The sequence below is a fragment of the Dendrobates tinctorius genome, unplaced genomic scaffold, assembly GCF_039654945.1.
Source record: "Dendrobates tinctorius isolate UK_male_01 unplaced genomic scaffold, ASM3965494v1 ptg000250l, whole genome shotgun sequence".
Taxonomy (NCBI): Eukaryota; Metazoa; Chordata; class Amphibia; order Anura; family Dendrobatidae; genus Dendrobates; species Dendrobates tinctorius.
The window spans coordinates 61,719,823-61,746,544 of record NW_027361917.1 but is presented as its reverse complement, the minus strand read 5'-3'; the positions used below and the strand labels follow the sequence as shown (position 1 = coordinate 61,746,544).

At 45.7% G+C, this 26,722-nt stretch overlaps 1 protein-coding gene across 1 annotated transcript in view; it reads left to right on the top strand.

Annotated features, from left to right (window-relative positions):
• Positions 1-26,722, top strand: part of IGF2R (insulin like growth factor 2 receptor) — a 298,648-nt gene that overhangs the window by 175,277 nt on the left and 96,649 nt on the right. The window contains exon 25 of the mRNA XM_073557714.1: positions 4,045-4,226. Within this exon, the coding sequence (XP_073413815.1) occupies positions 4,045-4,226 (182 nt within the window). The remainder of the gene's footprint in view (positions 1-4,044; positions 4,227-26,722) is intronic.

Here is a 26,722-nt window from a genome sequence, read left to right as displayed (position 1 = left end):
CAACTTCTTATTACCCAAGTGGCCTGTTATAGCTACGTTTTACTCCTTGCCTAAGATTCATAAGGGGTTCGATCCCCTTAAGGGTAGACCAATCGTTTCGGGGATCGATGCCCTTTGTCAGAACTCTAGCAGGTATTTGGATCAATTGTTGAGACCATTTGTGCTATCCCTCCCATCATATTTGCGAGATACTATGGACCTTCTTAATAAACTTGAAGGAATCACAGTGGACCCAGGTACGATACTGGCCTCTATTGATGTTGAGGCTTTGTATAGCAATATTGGCCACACAGAAGGTCTAAAAGCTGTTGAACATTTTCTTAAGGGGAGGGGTATCCATTTTGGAGCACACAACAATTTCCTGCTGGAACTTCTTCAATTTGTTTTGTGTCATAATTTCTTCCTATTTAATGGGAGGTATTACCACCAGCTCAGGGGCACAGCGATGGGGAGCCCTTGTGCCCCTACTTATGCTAATTTGCTCCTGGGCTGGTGGGAGGACACTAAGGTCTTTGGGGACGAGGATGTCGTCTGGTCCCCTAAGATATTATTCTGGGGTCGGTACATTGACGACATCCTCGTCCTTTGGGCGTGGTGTGGAGAATCATTCAGATCCTTTGTTGATACCCTTAATAATAATGAGTTGGGTCTTTTCTTCACCCATGAGGTAGGTGGAGATCAGATCACATTCCTGGATGTCAACATTTCTATTTCTTCAGATGGCTTGCTTAAAACCAACCTGCACCGAAAACCAACCTCAACTAACAGTCTCTTAAGGTGGGAAAGTCATCATCCCCCTCCTCTTAAACGAGGTATACCAAGGGGTCAGTTCCTCAGAGTTCGGAGGAACTGCTCTGATTGGAATGATTTTGAAATGCAGTCGAGTTATCTATGGAGGAGGTTCAAGAGCAGGGGATATCCGACAAGGGTGATTGAACCGGCCTATAAGCATGCTAAACAAGTAAGCAGGATGTCATTGTTGACTCCGAGGGTAAGGGAGGACTCTAATACACTTACTAGATTGATGGGTACCTTCGATGACCAATCCGGTAAAGTTATGAACATTCTGGAGAAGTATTGGTCTATCCTGAAAATGGATAATGACATATGTGATTGTATCACTCAGGGTCCATCAGTTACATTTAGGAAGGGTAGGTCAATAAGGGATCGGGTGGTAGGCAGCCACTTGGAACCTCAGAAGAGAGAGGAAACGTGGCTGCGGAATAGAGCAATAGGGACTTTTAGGTGTGGACACTGCAGCTTTTGCAAATATAACTGTGTATCCCATACTTTTTGCAGTGCCTATACAAAGAGGATTTATGAAATGAAAAGCTTTGCAAACTGTAAAACCACTGGAGTTGTTTATCTGTGTACTTGCCCCCTTGACTATGTCGGCAAAACAAAGCGTGATTTACGTGTCCGCATAGGCGAACATTTGGGGGACATTAGACATAAAAGAGATACCCCTTTAGCCCGTCATGTCAATATGGTGCATGGAGGTGATGATAAACATATTAATTTTCGTGTTATAGAGAGAGTGCAGCCCGCAGTTAGACAGGGAGACTGGGATAATAGAATCCTACAGCGTGAGACACGCTGGATTTTTTGGCTTGAATCACAGAGTCCAAAAGGCCTTAATGAACAGCTAAATTTTAGTAGTTATCTATAATCAGTGTGTTTCACATTTTCCCAGCCAGCTCTTTATAGAGCTTTTGATAATTCGGTTGGTATATTATTACTATTGGTATTTTTTCAATTTAATTTTTCATTTATTTTATTTAGGGATACAATTATTCCACTCCATGCCTTTGAGGACTGTTGTCATCTATTTTCTTGAAGTTTTGGGTGTTCTGAACAATGAAGCTGTTGAATTGATCAGCCGCATATTATCTGCGAGATATGGCATTTCTATTGAGAAGAACGTATTACCCTATTTAATTATTTTGTTTCAGGCACCATTTTGTGAATTCCTGTTTCTATCAGTGCTTTTTAGTAAGGTGCGCGGCGTCTACGTCATCCAGGTGGCTGCTGCACCGCATTTTTGAGTATTGTCCGTCCTCAATATGATCCCTTCCGGTTTAGACCTCCATCTTGGATTGTGGTAACCGGAAGTGGGTGTTCTATATCGGCGCGGAATCTTTAAACAATGGCGGTGAACGCGCTTGGAGTAAAGCCGCACACTGTATTGCTCTCTCGGCCAGGGGTAATGAGACCCCACTTTTTGACCCCTGATGAACCCTCAGCGGATTAAGAGGGGGAAACGCGTCGGGTTTCCATATGCATCAAGTGGCTGATAAGTATAATGTTGTACATTATTTTTGGCAGATCCCTCGGTGGTACTATCTATTTAGATTTAATCTACTGAGCAATTATGCTATGTGACTTTGTATGCATTGCTACTTGAATATTGGTGTACCACGCTGTATAATCAGAGATGAATATGGTAGCCTTATTTTTTATTGTATTCCTGTGAATTAGGGTGATTTTTACCCTCACTTGCAAGGCAATGGCTGCCGCATGTGCTATATAGGCTGTTTTTTCACTGCCTCTAATGTACAATTTTTGTACTATTTTCCAATGTGTGTCCGGGGTTCCGGACAAATATATTAGTCTATGTGCTGTTCATTGAATTTTCTTGTAGCCGTTTTTTTATTTGTGCTATCTGGTAATTGGGTCTGCCATTTGCAGCTTATTAGCATTTTTGTGACTACGAGATAAGTAAGCTGCCGGATATTAACCCCAAATATCATTTTTTTGACTTCGAGATAAGTTCCTTTTGGGGTTCTCATACTATTGGAAATACTACGAGATAAGTTCATAGCAATTTAGTATTATCTATGAGACTATTCATGTCTCTTTATATATTTTTTCGGTACTATAAGTGTGTGTGTGTTCTTTTTTTGTGTCCCTTTTTGTATATGTAGGGAGACGTAGGGGTTATTAGGGATACCGACGTTGAGCGGGGGCGCCATATCGTCTACAACTAGGGTGCCAACCTCCACGGTTAGGAAGGGTGAAACTAGGGCTGACTAGGGCAATTTAGCCGGTGGCCCATTATGTGATTACTGAAGAGAACTAAAACAGTTTTTTTTCCCTTCATTTTTTGTCCTCTACTACTCCTTCTTTTAGTCATTTTCACTAATGTTTTTAGTCATTGAATTAAAAGCTAAATTTTAGGGGTTATTTTTTTTTTTTTTTTTTTGGTGCTTCTGGTGTTACTACTGAATATATAATCCCATTGATTAGTTTTGAGGTCTGTTTTTGACAGTTAAAATATATCCTAAATTCATTAAGTGGCTTTTGTTTACTGCAGCACACAGTTCACGAAGACTGGTGTACAAAACATCAGTCTTGATGAATGCACCACATTTAAGGAGTAACCTCAGCTTTAATTTTTATTTCATGAATCAATAGCACACATAAACAGGAGAATATGACAGCTGCTACTGATAAGATGCTATGTAGACGGGAGGGGGGAGGAGCTAGAGGCAGAGACCCTCCTCCTCCCATCTACATAGCATTGTATCAGTATCAGCTGTCATCGCCTATATCAGTAATGGGAAAGTCTGTCTTCCCTGAATACAGATTTAACCTCAGAATTGAGAATTTTGCTGATGACTGGTCAATTCTGGCATAGAAAATAGCACAATTATAAGATATATTACAAAGTTGCTTATATTCACATGTACTATTGATTTTCTGAAATAAAAATTAAATTGATAGTTTCACTTTAAAGGAGTCTAGCCAAAAGTATATATCATAGCATTTCTTGGGGTCTGTGAAGCTGCCAATTTCTTTCCAGGAAGCCATTCAGGAAGACAACTCTTTTACATAGTATAGCATACTATACTATACTCAACTTTCCATTATAATGCTAAATAAATGATTGATTCTTTATTGCTTCTGCACCATTTTTCTTCCTTTTTGGCACAAAAAAAGTCAATACCACAAGACAAAAATAGAAAAGTGACTTTAAAACGAACAAATAGCAAATGATTAATCTTGCTCATATGTAACTCTCTATCATTGTACGTGTATTTACAGGGGGAGTAGTAGGATCCTGCATGAAGTCTTCAGACAATAAAAACCTAAATCTTGGCTACATCCAGATGAGTCCCCAGGCGTCTGATGATGGATCCCTCACCATAGTTTATCTGAGTGGGGACAAGTGTTCGGAGAATAAGCATTACTCTACAAGGATTATCTTCCATTGTGATCACAATGTAGTATGTATCCGCATTTTTCTTCTTTTGTTCAATATTTTGTCAGAACCTTCTTTTTTTTTGTTAATGGGAGATCAGTGTTTTGTTTTATTTGGTATCAACGTGACCTATAAAACTGTGTCACTAGTTAACCCTTTCACTGAACACAGTAAAAAAAAATAAGGCAAAAAATATGCGTTTTCATCATACTGCCGAACAAAAAGTGGAATAAAATGTGATCAAAAAGACGAATGTGAATAAAAATGATATAGCTGAAAACATCATCCTGTCCCCTAAAAAACAAGCCACCATACAGCTCAATCAGTGGAGAAATAAAACAATTATAGCTCTCAGAATAAAGCTATTCATTTTTTTCTATAATAGTTTTTAATGTGATAAAGCACCAAAACATAAAACTATATAAATGTGGTATCGTTGTAAGCGAATTGAACTGAGCAATAAAGCTGCCTTATCAATTTTACCATACAGTGACACCCCCCCACCAACAACAAAAAGAAATCCTGATTTGCTCGTTTTTGTTCATTCTGCCTCCCAGAAATTAGAATAGAAAGTGATCAAAAAATGTTAAGTGTCCGGTAATAGTACCCATAAAGAAAAAAAAAAAAAATCACCTCGTCCCCCAAAAAAACAATCCCTGTCATGGCTGGTGGCAGAAATATGGAAAAATTATAACACTCAAAGTATGGCGATGCAAAAACTAGCTTTGCAAAAAAAAAAGTCTTAGTGTGTGTGAAAGCAGCCAAACAAAAAACAAAAACATAAATCCGGTATCACTGTAATCACACCTACCCGAAGAATAAAGCTGTCTACTCACTTATACCGCATGAGGAACGGTGTAAAAAGAAATAAACAATTCTTGACCTGCTGTTGTCTTACCAATTTTACCATACTCGGAACGGTATAAAAAACAAAAAGCAATTCCCAAATTGCGGATTTTTGGTCATTCTGTCTCCCAAAAATTGGAGTAGAAAGCGCTCAAAAAATGTGCCTGAAAATGGTATCAATAAAAACGTCAGCTCGTCCCGCAAAAAACAAGCCCTCAAATGACTCTGTGGGCCAAAATATGGAAAAATTATATAGCTCTCAAAATGCGGTGATGCAACAACAATTTTTTGCAATTAAGAGTCTTTTAGTGTGTGACAACAGCCAAACATAAAAACCCGATATAAATCTGGTATCGCTGTAATCGCATCGACCCGAAGAATAAAGTCGCCTAATCACTTATACGGCATGAGGAACGGCGTTAAAAGTAAATAAAATCAATTCTTCACCTGATGTTGATTTTTTCATTCTGCCTCCCAAAGATCAGCGGTAAGACTCGGCACACGTTTTTCCTGAGCTCTTACATCGGGGTTTCCGTGTAAATCTCTGAAATATGTGATTCAGACAGAACCCCGTTGGAAAATTCCCTATGATGAGGCAGATTGAGGCACTGTGAATGCCATCTGACCTGTTATCTTTCGGTGTCCGTCTTTTTAGGACTGCTTAAAATTGCCGTCAGCCACAGTTTTGTGCGCTTCTGAAAAGGACACCGCTGAGCAGAGGCCAGACAGAGTCCAGAGTAACTGCTGCCTCATTATTATGAATGTATCTCTCGAGAGTTTCATCTGAATCATGTCACTCAGAGATTTAGATGGAAACCCCCAAAGTAAGTGGTCAGCGTAGAGCGTGATCCCAAATGTTATGTAAAATTTTCCCAATAAAAGCTTCCGCTGAATCCACAAAAAAAGCAAGTCCCCACTCAGGCCTGTCATCTGTTAACGGAAATGTAGAGGGGCTTCCACGTTACTGGTAACACAAAGTCTCTGGATAAGCGAAATGGCTCCTCACCTGCCAAAAGAAATTCAGCAAATTCTCCGCACCCAAATCCAAATGTCCCCTCCCTTCTGAGCCCCATTGTGCCTAAACCACATTTAGCGCGCACATGTTTGGCTTTTCTGTAGTGATGAGAGCTCACCTAATTTACAAATTTTAAAAATACGTGTCTTCAGAAGCATGAGCTGGGCATAATGTACTGGTGACTACAACATACTGGTCGCTACAATGACAGTTTGCAATTTTCACTCAGCAACATCCACTGCTGCCTGTTTCTGGAAAACACCCATGGAGTCAAAATCCTCACTACATCTGTAAATAAATTTAAAGGGTTCTAATTTCCAAAATGGAGTCACTTGAGGGGTATACTGCTTTTCTAGTACTTAGGAGCTCTTTATATGGAATCTGCAAACTAGTTCAGGAAAATCTGCGCTCCAGGAGACAAATGGTGCTTTGTCCCACCCGAGTCACTCCATATGGCAAAGTAGTACTGTACATCCACATATGGGGTATTTCTACATTCAGCAGAATTTGTCATTTTTACCCATTTCCCAGTGTGAAAATGTAAAACTTGGGGCTAACACACAATCTTGGTGGTAAAAATGTAAATTCTTTTTTCTTCACTGCCCAATTGTATAATAGTCTGTGATGCATATGTGGTGTCAATATAATCACTGCACCCTAGATGAATTCATTGAGAGGTTTAATTGGTAAAATGGGGTCACTTATCGCAGTTCTGCCACCTCAGGGGCTCTGCCAATATAACATGGCACCCTCAAACAAGTGCAGCAAAATTTGCACTGTAATATGGCGCTACTTCCCTTCTGAGCTTTGCACTATGCCTCAAAAGTAGTTTTCGACCACATTTTGGGTATTGGTGAACTCATGAGAAATTGCACAACAAATTTTATGTAGCAATTTTTCCTGTTACCCTTATAAAAATGCAAAATTTGGAGCGAAAAAATATTTCTGGGAAAAATATGATTTTGTTTTTTAATTTTCACAGCTCAACGTTATAAACTTCTGTGAAGCACCTGGGGGTCCAAGGTGCTCAATACACATCTAGATAATTTCCCTAAGGGGTCTAGTTTCCAAAATGGTGTCACTTGTTGGGGATTTCCACTGTTTAGGCACATCAGGGGCTCTTCAAATGCGACATGGCATCCGCTAATTATGCCAGGAAATTTTACAACCAAAAATTGAAATTTTGCTTCTTCCCTTCCGAGCCCTGCCATGTGCCCAAACAGTAATTTCCCCCACATATGGGGTATCTGCATGCTCAGGAGAACTTGCACAGCAAAATGTATGGTCCATTTTCTCCTGTTACTTATGCGAAAGTAAAAAAAATTGGGTCTAAAGGAAAATTTTGTGAAATAAAAGTAAATGTTTATTTTCTCCTTCGTCTCATTGGGGGACACAGAGACTGTGGGTGTGTGCTACTGCCGTCTGGAGGCCGACACTAAGTATACAAAAAACAAGTTAGCTCCTCCTCCGCCGCATACACCCTCGCCCCGACAGCGGGCGGAAACCAGTTTTTGCTTAGTGTCTGATGGAGGCACACGCAGTCTGGGTCTCTCCAGACTATTTATTTTTTTTTTTTTAACATTTTCTTACTATGAAGAGGAGACAGGGGCGACGGACCCTATTGAAAGGGTCCGATCTCCCCCAAACATCAACGGGCGAGCACGCGCGAGTATCCCTCCGCGTATCCTTTCCCGCACCGAGGGACATCTCTGGGACTTTTCCCCAGACATCTATTTTTTCTTTTTTATTTTTAAGAAGATATGACAGGGGCAACGCATCCTATTGAAAGGATCCAATTTCCCCAAACCATCAACGGGCGACCACGTGCGAGTGTCCCTCCACGTTCTCTCTCCCGCGACGTGGGACAATAGGCCAGACTTAGCCCTGTCCACCCCTAGGTAGCGAAACCATGGGCTTGCACAGAGGCACAAGACTAGTCTGTGCGGCCCCACGGCTACACCAACGCCAGGTGGCGGTACTGCGTGGTGGCGGACGGTCCCTCTCCTCGCCCAGCCAAGGCGGACGGAGATTGGGTGCCTGCACCGTCCGAAGATATGGGTTACCTCAGGGTAAGCAGGGCTCCTGGGCATGGGTGGCGGAATTGGGCAGCAGCAGCACAGGAGCACGGGGAGACAGCAGGAGCTCGGGTAAGTGCGACCCCGTTTTGGCCACACTAGGGCAGGTTGTCCTCCTTCTCCTCAGACCCCTGGATGCCATAAAAAAAAAAAAAAAAAAAAAAAGAAAAAGATAATAGAAAAAGGTTTTCTGGCCGTTTGTTCCGCAGTATGTCTGGAAAAGGGAAGAAACACACCTTCCTTTATACCGCATGCATTTCCTGTGGGGCTGTGTTCACGCGAGCGCAGACTATTAAGATATGTGAGGCCTGTAGTTCCGAACGCGCCCAGGAGCCCTCCCCGCCAACGGAGCCCAGGGGGTCAGAGCCCCCGGAATGGGCGTTATCACTATCTCGGTCTATGGCTTCACTTACGAAGGCGATTGAGACCCTTCAGGCCCCGGATAGGGGTAGAGACAACAGCTCTCCGGTTTGGGAAGGTTCATCCACCTCACATGAGCCGCCGGCCTGCAGGGGGCCGTACCCTCTCTAAGGAGACGTACAGGGAAAGAACCCATATGGCGTCTCCGGGCCCCTCCGGTGCTTCGGCATCTGTGAGTGCGGCATCTCGCTCTCCATCACCATTGTCTGAGAGCGAGCAGAGTTCGGATGAGGACAGGCAGGAAGCCTTGGATCTGGATATTCCCGGGTGTCGGGAGACAGTAGACAGTCTCATTGAGGCCGTCAATCAGACTCTTGGTATTGAGGAGGACGTCTCCCTGACCGCAGGGCATAAAATATCTTTTAAAAAGGCCAGGCGCCCACATAGGGTGTTTAGCACTCATCCAGAATTCGAGGACACGGTGCAGCGGCACAGGGAACGCCCAGACAAGCGTTTTTCAGGGAAGAAAACGCTAGAGACAAGGTACCCGTTTGCACCAGAGTTCTGTAACGAGTGGGCAGAATCTCCGATTGTGGATCCCCCAGTGTCACGCCTGCCTTCAAGATCGTTGTTGTCGGTGCCTAGTGGTTCTTCCATTAAGGACCCCACGGATCGGCTCATAGAGGGTCTAGCCCGCTCGGTGTATGAGGCATCGGGGTCGGCGCTTTTGCCTTCGTTCGCAGCAACATGGGTGGCCAAGGCCATGATGTCGTGGTCGGAGTCTTTGAACAAAGTCCTGCAGGACAGAGACTTGCCGATAGAGGTGTCTGAGATAGCAAATCAGATCTCGATGGCAGGAGACTATCTAATTAATGCATCCTTGGATGCGGCTAATTGCGCGGCGCTAGCCGCAGCAAACGCTATCGCCATTAGGAGAGCCTTGTGGCTAAGGCTATGGCGGGCCGATTCGATTTCTAAAAAGTCGTTAACATCTCTGCCTTATCAGGGTAATCGGCTTTTTGGAGAGAAGCTAGACAAGCTTATTTCAGATGCCACAGGGGGAAAGAGTAGCTTTCTCCCACAGCAGAAGAGCAGACCGCCCTTTCATCAGCCTCAGGCGCGCTTTCAAGCATTTCGCGCCCCAGGATGGGCATCAGCGGCCGGTTCTACTGCCCCGGCTCGTCACAACTAAGACAGAGAGCGCCAGGTCACGTATAGAGCCAACCCGCTGGGGAGGATGCGGGGCCGTCCACCCAGGTCAAGGGGAGCTAGGTCCCAAAGGCCCTCTACAAAATGACTTGAGGCATCAGGTACCCGAGGACAGCAGAGTAGGCGGTCGTCTGCTCAGGTTCCGCCACGTCTGGGTCAAGGTGACACACGACGCATGGGTGGTGGAATTGGTGTCATTCGGGTACAAAATAGAGTTTATCGGACACCCTCCAAGGAGATTTTTTCAATCCCGTCTTCCCAAATTGCAATCCCGGCCAGAGGCATTGCTAGGGGCCATCAGGTTTCTTCGGTCCAACATTGTCATTATCCCGGTACCAGAGGGCGAAGAGGCCCAGGGATTTTATTCCAACCTGTTCGCAGTCCCCAAGAAGGACGGAACAGTAAGACCGGTTTTGGACCTAAAGCTCCTAAACAGGTTCATCAAGGTCAGGCACTTTCAGATGGAATCCCTCCGGACAGTGATATCGGCCATGGAGCAGGGAGAGTATTTGGCCTCAATCGATGTTCAGGATGCCTACCTGCACATCCCTATTTTTCCTCCGCATCAGAAGTTCCTTCGTTTTGCGATAAATGGCCGGCATTTCCAGTTTGTGGCTCTGCCGTTCGGGTTGGCTACGGCACCCAGGGTTTTCACGAAGGTGATGGCGGTCGTTATGGCCATTCTTCATTCTCGGGGCTTAGTAGTGCTGCCATACTTGGACGACCTGTTAGTGAAAGGACCGTCTTTTCAGGCATGCGATGAGAATGTCGGCATCACGCTGGATACCCTATCCCGCCTGGGATGGTTAGTCAATGGGAAGAAGTCATGTCTTACCCCGGCTCAGAGGATTCCATTCCTAGGGATGATCTTCGACACTTCCCAAGGGTTGGTAATTCTCCCTCAAAACAAGGCCCAGGCGCTCCGGCGGGGGGTTCGGAGTCTTCAGCGGCCAGGCCCTCACACGATTCGATTTGGGATGAGGGTGCTAGGGAGGATGGTAGCAGCAATAGAAGCAATCCCGTTTGCGCAGTTTCATCTTCGCCCCCTGCAGCATGCTCTTTTAGCAGCGTGGGACAGGAGTCCTTTCTCCCTGGATCATCAGTGCAGGTTGTCCCTTCAGGTCTGGCGGGCACTGCAGTGGTGGACGCGCGACTCCTCTCTCCTTCAGGGGAAACCCTTTCCTCCAGATCAATGGCTGGTGGTTACAACCGACGCGAGTCTTATCGGTTGGGGAGCAGTGTTTCGTCATCACACAGCACAGGGGCAGTCGTCTCCCCAGGAGGCCCTTCTGCCGATCAACTTGTTGGAGATTCGGGCAGTGTGGCTGGCGTTGCAGCATTTTGAGCACTGGCTAGTGGGTCGCCCAGTCCGGGTCCAGTCAGACAATGCCACGGCAGTGGCGTATGTGAATCACCAGGGAGGCACGCGCAGCAGGGCAGCCATGCGCGAGATAGAACACGTACTCCGTTGGGCCGAGAGGCACCACTCAGTAATTTCAGCGGTCCATATACCAGGCGTGGAAAATTGGGCAGCAGATTTCCTGAGTCAGCAGGGGGTCGTGGCCGGAGAATGGTCCCTGCACCCCGAGGTTTTCCAGCAGATTTGCCAATGGTGGGGAACTCCGGACGTAGATCTGATGGCTTCCAGAGAGAACGCCAAGGTAGACAGGTTTTGTTGCCCGGTCTCAGGACCCGCGAGCGATTGCAGCGGATGCGTTGGTTCTTCCATGGAGCCAGTTTCGGCTCCCGTACCTGTTTCCCCCTCTGCCTCTTCTCCCGAGGGTAATCAGGAAGATCAAGAGGGAGAGGGTTCCGGCAATTCTGCTGGCCCCAGACTGGCCCCGTCGAGCCTGGTACGCGGATCTGGTACAGCTCCTCGCAGACGTGCCATGGCGTCTACCGGAACGGCCAGACTTACTGTCCCAGGGGCCGATCTACCACCCGAACTTAGGGGCCCTGTGTTTGACGGCATGGCCGTTGAGTCCTGGGTCCTGACCCAGGCGGGGTTTGGGCGTGAGGTGGTAGCCACGATGATTAACGCCAGGAAGCCGGCCTCGGCGAGGATCTATCATGGTACTTGGAAGGTTTTCTTTCTCTGGTGTCGAGAGCACGGGGTTGCGCCCTTGTCCTTTTCGGTTCCCAACATTCTGGCCTTTCTGCAGTCAGGCCTGGACGCAGGGTTGGCTCCGAGTTCCCTGAGGAGACAGATCTCGGCTTTGTCTGTTCTGTTCCAGCGAAAGATCGCTAACATTATGCAGGTCAAAACTTTCATTCAGGGAGTCTCGCATCTAGTGCCCCCCTTTAGAGCTCCCTTAGACGCCTGGGACCTTAATCTGGTTCTGGGGGTCCTGCAGGAAGCTCCTTTTGAGCCATTGCAGGAGGTCGGATTGCCATACCTTACCAGGAAGGTCGTGTTTTTGGTAGCAATAACCTCTATTAGGCGGGTCTCGGAGCTGGCAGCCCTATCCTGTAGAGCACCGTTTCTGACCTTTTTTAAGGATAAGGTAGTCTTGAGACCACCTCCGCCGTTCCTGCCGAAGGTGGTGTCCTCATTCCATATTAATGAGGACATCGTTTTGCCTTCATTTTGTCCAGCTCCAGTACACAGAGTTGAGAAGGCGCTCCACACGCTGGACCTGGTGAGGGCCTGGTGGTGTGTCGAGGACAGCGCCTTTTCGCCAGACAGATTCGTTGTTTGTGATCCCTGAAGGGCGCAGGAAGGGACTCGCAGCTTCACGGTCGACCATAGCCAGATGGATTCGCCTTACTATTCAAGAGGCTTACCATATTAGAGGCACGCCGGTTCCACCTGGAATAAGGGGGCACTCGACTCGGGCAGTGGGCGCCTCTTGGGCGCTTCGGCATCAGGCTTCGGCAGAGCAGGTATGCAAGGCGGCAACGTGGTCAAGCCTGCACACGTTCTCTAAACATTACAACGTACATACTCAGGCTTCGTCGGATGCGAGCCTGGGTAGGAAAATTCTCCAGGCAGCGGTGGCACACCTTTAAACAGGTGTGCATACGGTGTAGATTGGGGAGTTGCTCCCACCCAGGGACTGCTTTAGGACGTCCCACAGTCTCTGTGTCCCCCAATGAGACAAAGGAGAAACATGGATTTTTGTGAGTACTCACCGTAAAATCCTTTTCTCCGAGACGCTCATTGGGGGACACAGCACCCACCCTGATAGCCAGTTGGCTCTTGTTTATTTAATTAGTATAATTCCTTATTTAATGTAGGGTGGTCCTTTTTCAGACATATAGTTTTCTGCGTTAAGGCTAATTTATTGTTATGTTCTCCTACTGCTTTTGCACTAAACTGGTTTCCGCCCGCTGTCGGGGCGAGGGTGTATGCGGCGGAGGAGGAGATAACTTGTTTTTTGTATACTTAGTGTCGGCCTCCAGACGGCAGTAGCACACACCCACAGTCTCTGTGTCCCCCAATGAGCGTCTCGGAGAAAAGGATTTTACGGTGAGTACTCACAAAAATCCATGTTTTTTCTTTCCACTTTCCAAAATTTCCGGTGAAGCACCTGAAGGGTTTATAAACTTCTTGAATGTGGTTTTGAGTACCTTGAGGGGTGCAGTTTTTAGAATGGTGGCACTTTTGGGTATTTTCTGTCATATAGGCCCCTCAAAGTAACTTCAAATGTGAGGTGGTTTTTCCTAACCAAAAAAAATTGTTTTTCCAAAATTGTGCTGATGTAAAGTAGATATGTGGGAAATGTTATTTCTTAACTATTTTGTGTGTCATCATTCTCTGATTAAGGGCATAAAAAAAGTTTGAAAACAGCAACATTTTTGCAAAATGTCTGTTTTTTTCACAGATATAAAGAAATTTTACTTCTATCATAAAGTACAATATGTCACGATAAAGCATTCTCAGAATTAGTGGGACCCAGTGAAGCGTTCCAGAGTTATTACCTCATAAAGGGACAGTGGTCAGAATTGTAAAAATTTGCCTGGTCAGGAAGGTGAAAACAGGGTGAAGGGGTTAGTGGGGCCAAGTAGGAAGGTTAAGGTTGTCCAAGTAGTGGACAACCTCTTCAACCATATATGAAGACAGCCATCATTTGAACTCTGGGAAAGTCATGTGTGAGCTAATTGTCAAAGCAGTCGGAAAAGATTCCTTCACACCAAGACCAAAGAGATGAGTGTAAAGGATGAATAAGTATTTTAGAAATGTTTAGGGTGGATTCCGAAGTTTTATTCTTCACAGAGAGCTGGAAATGCATCCCTCTTTACACTGCCTGACAGAAGTTATGTCGCTTATCCATGTTATGTAAATAAAAGCTTATAACCTGACATTAAATTCACTCCATTGGTTGTATAAATTATTCTTTTGAAAGCTGAAACCCTCCAAAATGTAGTTTAGGTTAAGAAAATAAATTGGTATCAATGTAGAAATATTGATCTTTTAATGGACACAGAATGGTCAGATTTTGGCAAGACAAAAGTTTTGTCGCCTGGTCATATAATGCACCCAATCCTAGTTTACATCCTCACGTGTGCTCAGTAAATAATCGGTTAATTAGTGGGTATGTGTAAAAAGAAACCCAGCACCCCAGACCTTCACTTGAGCTGCAACTTGAGCTCTGACAACATGCCAAAAAACACCCTACGACCAAAGCCTGGATTACAAAGAGGCTGAAGACCAGATCCACTGCAGAGGTGGCTGGCACCTTTAATGTGTCTCAGCGTCAAGTAGAAAGAATTAAAAAAAAAAAAAAAGATTTGAAGAGACTGGAGATGCGTTTGACAAGCCCAGGTCCGGCAGACCCCACAAGACAACTGCTCAGGAGGAACGTTTGTTGGTTAGAAAATCCAAAGCAAGCCCCTCTTCCACTGCAGCAGATCTCCAACAGGCCTGGTCACCTCAAGTCCCTGTGTCAACTAGAACAGTTTGTAGGATTCTGTCTCGAAATGGCCTCCATGGTCGAATCAGTGCCCAGAAGCCAGCACTAAACAAAAGGCAAATAAAAAACCGTGTGGCGTTTGCAAAGTCCCACAGCCAGCTAAACAGATGGACGCTGGAAAAGTGGCAGAAGGTGGATTTCTCTGATGAATCTTCAGTAGAATTACACCACAGCCGCTGCAAATACTACTGGAGACCTACTGGAGCCTGTATGGATCCAAAATACACCCAAAAAAGTTAAATTTGGTGGTGGAAAGATCATGGTATGGGGTTACATTCAGTGTGGGGGTGTGCGAAACATTTGCAAGGTGGAAGTCAATATCAATAGCCTAAAATATCAAGGACTATTAGCTACCACTTATATTCCAAATCATAAGAGGGGTCAAATTCTGCAGCAGGATGGTGCTCCATCTCATACATCCATCTCTACAGCAAAGTTCCTCAAGGCAAAAAAGATCAAGGTGCTCAAGGACTGGCCAGCCCAGTCACCAGACATGAACATTATTGAGCATGTTTGGGGTAGGATGAAAGAGGAAGCTTGGAAGACAAGACCAAAGAAACTAGATGAACTCTGGTAGGCATGTAAGGCCGGTTTCACATTTGCGCTTTTGAGCGCAGTGACGGCCTATGCACGGCCGCCGCTAAGCCCTGCCACGCCGCCGCCGGTAGCTCCGCCTACCGGCGCATGACGCTGCATGCGTCCTGCGTCCCCTATCTTTATCACTGGGGGCGCAGGCTGTGCGCAGTATGCGTTTGGCGGCGCATGCGTCCTTTTGACGGTGCGCCGACCAGCGCCAAACGCAACCTGCTGCAGTTTGGTTGCGCTCGGCGCACCGTCAAAAGGACGCATGCGCCGCCAAACGCATTCTGCGCACGGCCTGCACCCCCAGTGATAAAGATAGGGGGCGCAGGACGCATGCAGCGTCTTGCACCGGTAGGCGGAGCTACCGGCTGAGGCGCGTAAGGGGGCGGGGCTTAGCAGCGGCCTTGCGCAGGCCGTCGCGGCACTCAAAAGCGCAAATGTGAAACCGGCCTAAGACTGCATTCTTTGCTATTCCTGATGACTTCATTAATAAATTGTATGAATCATTGTTGAACCACATGGATGCAGTCCTTCAAGCTCATGGAAGTCACACAAAATATTAAAAATGACTCTAATAGCACCACAACTTCATTCACCAATGTTATGCAGCATATATTTGTATTATAAGTTAATTATTTGTTTGAATATCACATTACTTTCTGTGGCGGACAAAACTTTTGTCTTGCCAAAATCTGACCATTCTGTGTCCATTAAATGATCAATATTTCTGCATTGATGCCAATTTATTTTCTTAACCTAAACCACATTTCGGAGGGTTTCAAAAGAATAATTTATACAACCAATGGAGTGAATTTAACGTCAGGTTATAAGCTTTTATTTACATAACATGGATAAGCAACATAACTTCTGTCAGTGAGTGATATACCTACAGTATGAATGTTGCTACATGTGCTGGTTATTCTCACTTCAGTGTGATCACTGCTTAAACTTAGTCTCCAGCTCACAATATAATTTTCACAATATGTACATAATGTATAGTATAATTATCTAATGCCCTTCTTTTTAATCAATGATTTTTTTCTATGCGTTTGGATGAACCTTTCGTAAGTAATGCGGGTGTCTCAAACTACTAGTGTACAATAGGAGACCTTTATAAAGCTTTATAAAGCTAAATGCCCTTGAGTTCTGGCACAATTTTTGCTATAACACGGTTTGGCATGACTTATATTAATGTACTAGATTATGGCCCGATGCTATCGCATCGGGAGGATGCGATAGCATCACACCTCTTGCCATGTTAACCCTCAACACACATACTCCTCAACACACACTCCTCTCACCTTTCACCATCTCCACTCACTCTTTCACTCCACATACGACCCCTTCTCTCACTCCGTCTCTCATACTCACGCCGTCATCGCCGCTGCTCCACGATCCCCGACATCTTCTTCCGCCGGCGCCATCCTGGATCCAGACGTTGTCCACGCCGGCGACATGTTCTTGCGGCGACGCCATCTTGAGTATCGTGAAATCCCGCGATAGTCAAGATAGCGTCGCCGGAAGAACATGTCGCCGGCGTGGACGACGTCTGAATCCAAAATGGCGTCGGCGAAATCTCGCGAGTTTTCGCCGACGCCATTTTGGATCCCGACGTCGTCCTCGCCGGCGACATGTTCTTGCGGCGACGCCATCTTGACTATCGCGGGATTTCGCCGATCCAAAATGGCGTCGCCGCAAGAACATGTCGCCGGCGTGGACGACATCGGGATCCAAAATGGCGTCGGCGTAATCTCGCGAGATTTCGCACACGCCATCTTTTTGGATCCCGAGTCGTCCACACCAGCGACATGTTCTTGCGGCGACGCCATCTTGAATCTCGCGGGATTTCACGAAATCCAAGATGGCGTCGCCGCAAGAACATGTGCCGACATGGAGAACGTCTGGATCCAGGATCGCGGCGGCGGAGGAAGATGTCGGGGCAGCGACGATGACGGTGTGAGTATGAGAAACGGAGTGAGAGAAAGGAACGTATGTGGAGTGAAAGAGTGAGTGGAGGTGAAAGGTGAGAGGAGTGTGTGTTGAGGCGGTGTGGTGTGTTGAGGGTTAACGTGCGTGTGTGTGTGGTGACGTCACCGGTTACAACTGGACGGAAGTTGTTACAACCGGAAGCTGGTTAGGGCATTTATTATTATAGATGATGAGGAAGAAGCTGTCTGTTGTTGGCGGTGATGGCGTGTAGAGGCTTCTTCAGCCAATGTAATAGATTTAGAGTTAGGGGATTCGTGTGTGAGACGACGGCGTTTATAAGCCTTAATCTTGTCAAGTCGATGCTGTTTTTCCTCAGGAGTCTCATTAGCACGGCGTTGTTTTTGTCGTAGTGCTAAAGCTGCTTTCCTTTCACTGGCATTGGCATACTTTTTGTTATGACTCATGTTGGCACAGGTAAAGGAGTCTATTTGGCAGTTATCTGGCAGTGAAGAAGGCGTCCTGGAGTATTGTAGAGTAAACAGATACTAATTGACCCTGTAATTGCCCAGCAGTAGTTATGAAGTGGTAGTGGCAAATTGGCCCTGTAATTAGACACCGGCAGAGGAGCAAGGCAGCAGTAGTTATGGCGGTAGAGGCAAATTGGCCCTGTAATTAGACACCGGCAGAGGAGCAAGGCAGCAGTAGTTATGGCGGTAGAGGCAAATTGGCCCTGTAATTAGACACCGGCAGAGGAGCAAGGCAGCAGTAGTTATGGCGGTAGAGGCAAATTGGCCCTGTAATTAGACACCAGCAGAGGAGCAATGCAGCAGTAGTTATGGCGGTATTGGCAAATTGGCCCTGTAATTAGACACAGGCAGTGAACAGTCAGAGGAGCAAGGCAGCAGTAGTTATGGAGGTAGAAGCAAATTGGCCTTGTAATTAGACACCAGCAGAGGAGCAAGGCAGCAGTAGTTATGGAGGTAGAAGCAAATTGACCCTGTAATTAGACACAGGCAGTGAACAGTCAGAGGAGCAAGGCAGCAGTAGTTATGGAGGTAGAAGCAAATTGGCCTTGTAATTAGACACCGGCAGTAAACAGGCAGATGACCAAAGCAGCAGTAGTTATGGCGATAGAGGCAAATTGGCCCTGTAATTAGACACTGGCAGAGGAGCAATGCAGCAGTAGTTATGGCAGTATAGGCAAATTGGCCCTGTAATTAGACACCGGCAGAGGACAAAGGCAGTAGTTATGGCGGTATAGGCAAATTGGTCCTGTAATTAGACACCGGCAGAGGAGCAATGCAGCAGTAGTTATGGCAGTAGAGGCAAATTGGCCCTGTAATTAGACACCGGCAGAGGAGCAAGGCAGCAGTAGTTATGGCGGTACAGGCAAATTGGTCCAGTAATTAGACACCGGCAGTAAACAGGCATAGGACCAAGGCAGCAGTAGTTATGGTGGTACAGGCAATGCCAAGCGTCCGCACAGCAAGTCTGCGTGAGGTAAATGACGCAATTTCACGAATGCAAGATGGCGTCGGCGGACGTCGTTAACACCTCTTGCCATGTTAACCCTCAACACACCACACCGCCTCAACACACACTCCTCTCACCTTTCACCTCCACTCATGTCCACTCACTCTTTCACTCCACATACGTTCCTTTCTCTCACTCCGTTTCTCATACTCACACCGTCATCGTCGCTGCCCCGACATCTTCCTCCGCCGCCGCGATCCAGGATCCAGACGTTCTCCAGGCCGCCGACATGTTCTTGCGGGACGCCATCTTGGATTTCGTGAAATCCCGCGAAGATAGCGTCGCCGCAACAACATGTCGCTGGCGTGGACGACATCGGGATCCAAAAAGATGGCGTCGGCGAAATCTCACGAGAGTACGCCGACGCCATTTTGGATCCCGATGTCGCCCACGCCAGCGACATATTCTTGCGGGACGCCATCTTGGATGTCGTGAAGTCCCGCCATATTCAAGATGGCGTCGCCGCAACAACATGTCGCTGGCATGGGCGACATCGGGATCCAAAATGGCGTCGGCGAAATCTCGCGAGATTTCGCCGACGCCATCTTTTTGGATCCCGATGTCGTCCACGCCAGCGACATATTGTTGCGGCGACGCCATCTTGAATCTCGCGGGATTTCACGACATCCAAGATGGCGTCCCGCAAGAACATGTCGGCGGCCTGGAGAACGTCTGGATCCTGGATCGCGGTGGCGGAGGAAGATGTCGGGGCAGCGACGATGACGGTGTGAGTATGAGAAACGGAGTGAGAGAAAGGAACGTATGTGGAGTGAAAGAGTGAGTGGACATGAGTGGAGGTGAAAGGTGAGAGGAGTGTGTGTTGAGGCGGTGTGGTGTGTTGAGGGTTAATATGTGCGTGTGTGTGTGTGGTGACGTCACCGGTTACAACTGGACGGAAGTTGTTACAACCGGAAGCTGGTTAGGGCATTTATTATTATAGATATTAGTTATGTGTTTCAGAAACTTTCTGTTCTTTGTCATGACCTCCCTGAAAAAGGGGCTTTCCTACCATATTCCAAAATAGTGCTCCAGTTTCTGCCACAAAGTAAACCAATTTACAACTGGTGTAAACCTACACTAGACAGTGTTTAAAATGTCAGATTTATTAACCCCTTCCCGACCTGTGACACAGCGTATGCGTCATGAAAGTCGATGCCAATCCGACCTGTGACGCATATGTTGTGTCATGGGGAGATCGCCCTCCTGCGGGTCGGGTGACCGGGGTCAACGAAAGGTCACCCGACCTGCAGGTACAGGGGGAACTATATTTCACCCCGGGGGGGTGACTTTGCCCCCCTGTGGCTACGATCGCTCTGATTGGCTGTTGAAAGTGAAACAGCCAGTCAGAGCGATTGTAATATTTCACCAATGAAATTTGGTGAAATATTACAATCCAGCCATGGCCAATGGTGCAATAGCATCGGCCATGGCTGGAGACACCGGTCAGACCCCCCCAACGACTGACGGGGACGATGTTCCGCCGTCAGTATTTGCTCCCCCGCCTTCCGATTCCCTCCCCCGTACCTCCCGAGTCTCGGTGTCTCTCGGTCTTCCTCCATAGGCGCTGCCATCCTCCAAAATGGTGGGCTCATGCGCAGTGCGCCCGCCTAATCAGCCAGCTGGCAGATCCATTCATTCACTCCAGGTACATTTTGATCACTGTGATAAACCCTATCAAAGTGATCACAATAAAAAAAGTAAATAAACCCCCCTTTATCACCCCCATAGGTAGGGAAAAATAATTAAAGAAAATATATTTATTTTTCCATTAGGGTTAGAATTAGGGTTGGAATTAGGGTTAGGGTTGTGGTTAGGGGTTAGTTAGAATTGAGGGGTTTCCACTATTTAGGCACATCAGGGGCTCTCCAATCGCGACATGGCACCACCATTGATTCCAGCCAATTTTGCGTTCAAAAGGTCAAAACAGTGCTCCCTCCCTTCCAAGCCTCGACGTGTGCCAAAACAATGGTTTACCCCAACATATGGGGGTACCAGCGTACTCAGAAAAAATTGCACAACAACTTTGGGGGTCTAATTTCTCCTGTTACCCTCGGGAAAATAAAAAATTGGGGGCTAAATTATTTTTGTGGAAAAAATTATTTTTTATTTTCACGGCTCTGCGTTATAAACTTCTGTGAAGCACTTCCAAAATGGGGTCACTTGTGGGGGGTTTCTACTGTTTAGGCACATCAGAGGCTCTGCAAACGTAACATGACGCCCGAAGAGACCATTCCATCACGTTGGCATTTCAAAACATCACTACTTCCCTTCCGAGCCCCTATATGTGCCACAACAGTGGTTCCCCCTCACATATGGGATACCAACCTACTCAGGACAAACTGGACAACAACTTTTGGGATCCAATTTCTCCTGTTACCCTTGTAAAAATAAAAAATTGCAGGCTAAAAAAATCATTTTTTGAGGGACAAAAAATCATTTTTTTATTTTCACGGCTCTGCGTTATAAACTTCTGTGAAGTGCTAGGGGTTCAAAGTGCTCACCACTAGAGTTGAGCGAAACGGGTCTGTCAAATAAAAAAAGTCGCCGACTTTCGCTAAAGTCGGGTTTCGCCAAGCGAAACCCGACCATAGCCTGAGGTCGGCCATGCGGTCGCCGACCCGAGCGCTAAAGTCGGATTTCCCAGAATGCTTGCACATGACTTTTTTCAGCCACTGAGCAAGGACGTACACTGTGGGCAACGAGATGACATGTGCAGCATCCGGGGAGAGAGAGTTTTCGCGCACTTTAAAAAACCGGTCCGGCATGTAGGTGTGTTTACTGTCCTCCACTCCCTGCCGACTTTGCTTCCCCATTGACTTGCATTGGGTTTCGTGTTTCAGTCGGACCTTCGACTTTTCACGATAGTCGGCCGATTTCGTTCGACTCGACTTTTGAGAAAGTCTGGTTTCATGAAACCCGACTCGACCCTAAAAAAGGCAAAGTTGCTCATCTCTACTCACCACACATCTAGATAAGTTCCTTTGGGGGTCTAGTTTCCAAAATTGGATCACTTGTGGGGGTTTTCTACTGTTTAGGCACAGAGGGGCTCTCCAAATGCGACATGGTGTCCACTAACTATTGGAGCTAATTTTCCATTCAAAAAGTCAAATGGTGCTTCTTTCCTTCCGGGTGCTGCCGTGCTCCCAAACACTGGTTTATGACCACATATGAGGAAAAAAAGTACTTTTTTACGGATCAATTTGTGAAGCACCTGGGGATTCAAAGTGCTCACCACACATCTAGATGAGTTCCTTGGGGGGTCTAGTTTCCAAAATGGGGTCACTTGTGGGGGAGCTCCAATGTTTAGACACACAGGGGCTCTCCAAACGCAACATGGCAACCGCTAAATATTCCAGCATATTTTCCATTCAAAAAGTCAAATGGCGCACCTTCCCTTCTGAGCCCTGCTGTGCGCCCACATAGTGGTTAATGACCACATATGAGGTATCAGTCTACTCAGGAGAAATTGCGCAACAAATTTTAGGATCCATTTTATCCTGTTGTCCATGTGAAAATGAAAAAATTGATGCTAAAAGAAAATTTTTGTTGGAAAAATTAAAATGTCCATTTTTTCCTTCCACGTTGCTTTAGTTCCTGTGAAGCACCTGAAGGGTTAATAATCTACTTGAATGTAGTTTTGAGTACCTTGAGGGGTGCAGTTTTTAGAATGGTGTCACTTTTGGGTATTTTCTGCCATGTAGACTAGACCCCCTCAAAGTGACTTCAAATGTGAGGTGGTCCCTAAAATAAATGGTTGTGTAAATTTTGTTGTAAAAATGAGAAATCGCTGGTCAACTTCTAACCCTTATAACTTCCTAACGAAAAAAAAAAATTTGCCTCCAAAATTGTGCTGATGTAAAGTAGACATGTGGGAAATGTTATTTATTGACTATTTTGTGTCACATAACTCTGGTTTAACATAAAAAAAATTCAAAATTTGAAAATTGCAAAATTTTCACCAAATTTCTGTTTTTTTATTCCATGGCGCTTTACATGCGAGGAGGGGTATACATAATAAAAACAAGTAGAGTAATCTTAAACGATAAGTCACGACTGGTACAGGAGGAGTGAGGACCCTGCCCGTGAGGGTTCACAATCTACAAGGGATGGGTGAGGATACGTTAGGCGAGGGTAGATCTGGTCGTGCAGTGGTTTGGTCGGTGGTTACTGCAAGTTGTAGGCTTGTCGGAAAAGGTAGGTCTTCAGGTTCTTTTTGAAGGTTTCCATGGTAGGCGAGAGTCTGATGTGTTGGGGTAGAGAGTTCCAGGGTAGGGGTGATGCGCAGGAGAAATCTTGTATGCGATTGTGGGAAGAGGAGATAAGAGGGGAGTATAGAAGGAGATCTTGTGAGGATCGTAGGCTGCGTGCAGGTAATTACCGGAAGACGAGGTCACAGATGTATGGAGGACACAGGTTGCGGATGGCTTTGTCTGCCATGGTTAGGGTTTTGAACTGGAGTCTTTGGGTAATGGGGAGCCAGTGCGGGGATTTACAGAGGGGAGAGGCCGGGGAAAACCGGGGGACGAACCTGGTACATTTTCTAAAGATGTCTAGTTTGTTTGCACTATCCAAGAATTAGACTATGTTGCACCCTATTGCATTATTAATGTATGCACCTTGAAGACATTATATATTATTTCACTTGATCTAAATTGTTTTTTTTTCTTTAACTAAAATATATTTTATAACATCAACTAGGTATTAAAGAAGTATGCCCAAAGTTTTTATCCTCCTCAATATGTTGCAGTCATCATATTATATAGCACTGTGTACTTATGTTGACTTTCTACTCAGTTAATTCTTCTTTTTTCCATTCCATGTCTATGACATTATGTGATTAGAAACTGACTAACTGAATCCTTCTAAGCTCTATGTAGAAACAGGAGATCAATTTTGTTTGTATGAGTTACTCCAAAAGGCCCTGATGGGGGATGCGGGGTAGGTGAGATGGGTCAGTAGTGAAGTGGAATTAATTTTGCAGAGAAAAAGAGACTTCCTGTTTCTACATAATAAAAAAAAATTACTGGGTACGAAAAAAATGAGCAATTGTAAGCGCACAGCGCTATATAATATGATGATCACAATATACTAAGACAATAAAAACTTTTATTTAAGGGCTTCCTTAACCACAATTGTGAGTTAAAATTCATTGATGGCAAACATGGCATGTGCGGTGTGGGAATAATATTTGTATGCATTATGTTTTACAATTGTTTGAACAGTGAATTACTGTAGGTTTTATAAGGTTAGGAATATTGGGGCAGGTTTATCAATATGGTCGTGCCATGACTAAGACTGCAAGTGGTTGAAATGCGTTGGTTGCTATGGGAACCCCATCCTTCCTTTCCTTTGTGCATTTGTACTTTTGATATATACATTTTAATATGTCTTGAATAAAATAATTGATTTTATTGGATTACATGCTGGAGAATTTTTTTCCCTCTTCCATTTTTCACTGTACTATATATTAGGCATAATACGATCTCTGGCCTCTATAAGGATTTTATTCTGCACTTTTCATTAGTTGTCCCCGTTATAGAAATCCCATCCACTGTGCTTGCATTGTAGAAGGCAGTGTTTTGGACGCAGCGCAGATCAGCTGTGTCCAAAACACTGCTATTCCTGTTGGTTGGCACGTACCCTAAAGGGGTTGTCAGGTCCAAATCAATAAGTCTGCTGTCGCTTTGTGTGACTGCAGGCTGATGAATCCCACCAGCGCACACACTCTGGGATTTGTAGGTTTCTGACCCAAGAATGGAGGGTATCTATGAGTTATGCATACTCTTGGCCAGTGCGCGTGGCCTCTCTCTCCATACACTTGTATTGGGGGGATTCATAAGTCTGCAGTCACACAACCCCTTTAACACCACACTGAGCTGGCAGTCTATCTTGTATTGAGCAAGACATATTTGAGCTGATTTTCACATTGAATGAGGAGTTCGGTCAGGAGAGGAAAAAGTGACTGATAAGTGGATGAAAGATTCTGATTTCTCAGATTAAGATATATTACAGAGTTTCTTATAATCGCTCATACTATTGACGTTCATACAAAGTGTGTTGAAACTATAGATCTCATTTACACTATGCATGTTTTGTGAAATTGGTTCTGTTGACCAGAGAGCAACTAGTGCTGCTCAGACATCTCACCAGGAGGTTATAAACCAAGAGAAGCTCCTGATCCAACTGGCATTCATAGATTATCTACAGTTACTTACAGTGGCACTAGAGCAGGGGTCTCAAACTCAATTTACCCGGGGGCCGCTGGAGGTAGAATCTGGGTGAGGCTGGGCTGCATCAGGTTTTCCACAAGAAAATTGCACTTCCCACTTTTCCTGAATGTGCTCATCACCAACCTTTCTCTTCACTGCAGGCTTTGAAAAAGACATGTTTGGGGCTGTGCAATAGATAATTCCACTTGGTGTCACTGTTTCAGTGTTAGCCGATGCGTCTTTTCCGCTTTTTTTTTCTGTCCCGGTGAGCAGCAATTTCCGCGGCCGCCTCCGCTTCTGAGCCCAGGGTAATGGCGCAAGTTCGCAATTTGGCCGGCTGATGTCCCGCCTCCGAGAGCAATATACCGCACCGTCCCACCGTTCATTCTGAACCCGGCACACCCGAGTCTGTGCCGCGGTCCGGTCCCTGCTCGGCTGCTCCTGCTGCATGTGTTGTGAGTGTGACTCATACGCCTTGCCTGCTGACAGCAGGCTGCTGTGACTGTCTAGCTCTAGCCATCATCATACTCCTGCTGCAGCTCCGATGGTCCAGCGCCACATCTTCCTGTATGAGCGCACGATCACACGTCACGTGGTACCGCTCATTAAGCTCATGAGTATGGGCGCCACTCCTATGAAAGTGGAGTGGCATCCATATTCATGACCTTAATGAGTGGTATTACGTGTGACTGGGATTTCGCATGCGAGACTTGGCCTTGTTTCTCGCATGTGTGATCCCGGCCGGAGGTGAGGGCCACAAACTATTGTCCCGAGGGCCCATGAGGTGAGTGCCGCAAACTATTGTCCTGAGGGCCGCAGTTGGCCAACGGGCCGCGAGTTTGAGACCCCTGCACTAGAGAGTTTAAGCAATGGGAATGGTTTTCACTGTTACTTATAATGATTTGTGTTTTACTTAGAATGTACTTTTCTATTTTTAACAACCAAAAACTAAATTTCTTCTTTATGAGTAATTCTATAGATTTAATAAGAAAAATCTGCATCAAACATTGAGATCGAGAAGGGGTTGTTCTAGTAGTGGACAACCTCTTTAATATATTGCGTGCTTCTACCTTCCCGGCGACTCATTTTGTTTTGATTTATGAGCAATAGCTTCAACGTTTTAAGACTGGAAACTCAACGATCATTCATAATTATTATCTTTGGTAATTTTTTTTGTTATAGCACTTATTATGTCTGCGACCACCAATATGGTTTCCCTGGTACCTTTGATGTATTATGCTTTACTAGACATAATTAACTAAGAAAATCGTACCAAAATGATCACAAAGTCACAATATGATATACAGTGGGGAAAAAAAGTATTTAGTCAGTCAGCAATAGTGCAAGTTCCACCACTTAAAAAGATGAGAGGCGTCTGTAATTTACATCATATGTAGACCTCAACTATGGGAGACAAACTGAGAAAAAAAAATCCAGAAAATCACATTGTCTGTTTTTTTTTTCATTTTATTTGCATATTATGGTGGAAAATAAGTATTTGGTCAGAAACAAAATTTCATCTCAATACTTTGTGACATATCCTTTGTTGGCAATGACAGAGGTCAAACGTTTTCTGTAAGTCTTCACAAGGTTGCCACACACTGTTGTTGGTATGTTGGCCCATTCCTCCATGCAGATCTCCTCTAGAGCAGTGATGTTTTTGGCTTTTCACTTGGCAACACGGACTTTCAACTCCCTTCAAAGGTTTTCTATAGGGTTGAGATCTGGAGACTGGCTAGGCCACTCCAGGACCTTGAAATTCTTCTTACGAAGCCACTCCTTCGTTGCCCTGGCGGTGTGCTTTGGATCATTGTCATGTTGAAAGACCCAGCCACGTTTCATCTTCAATG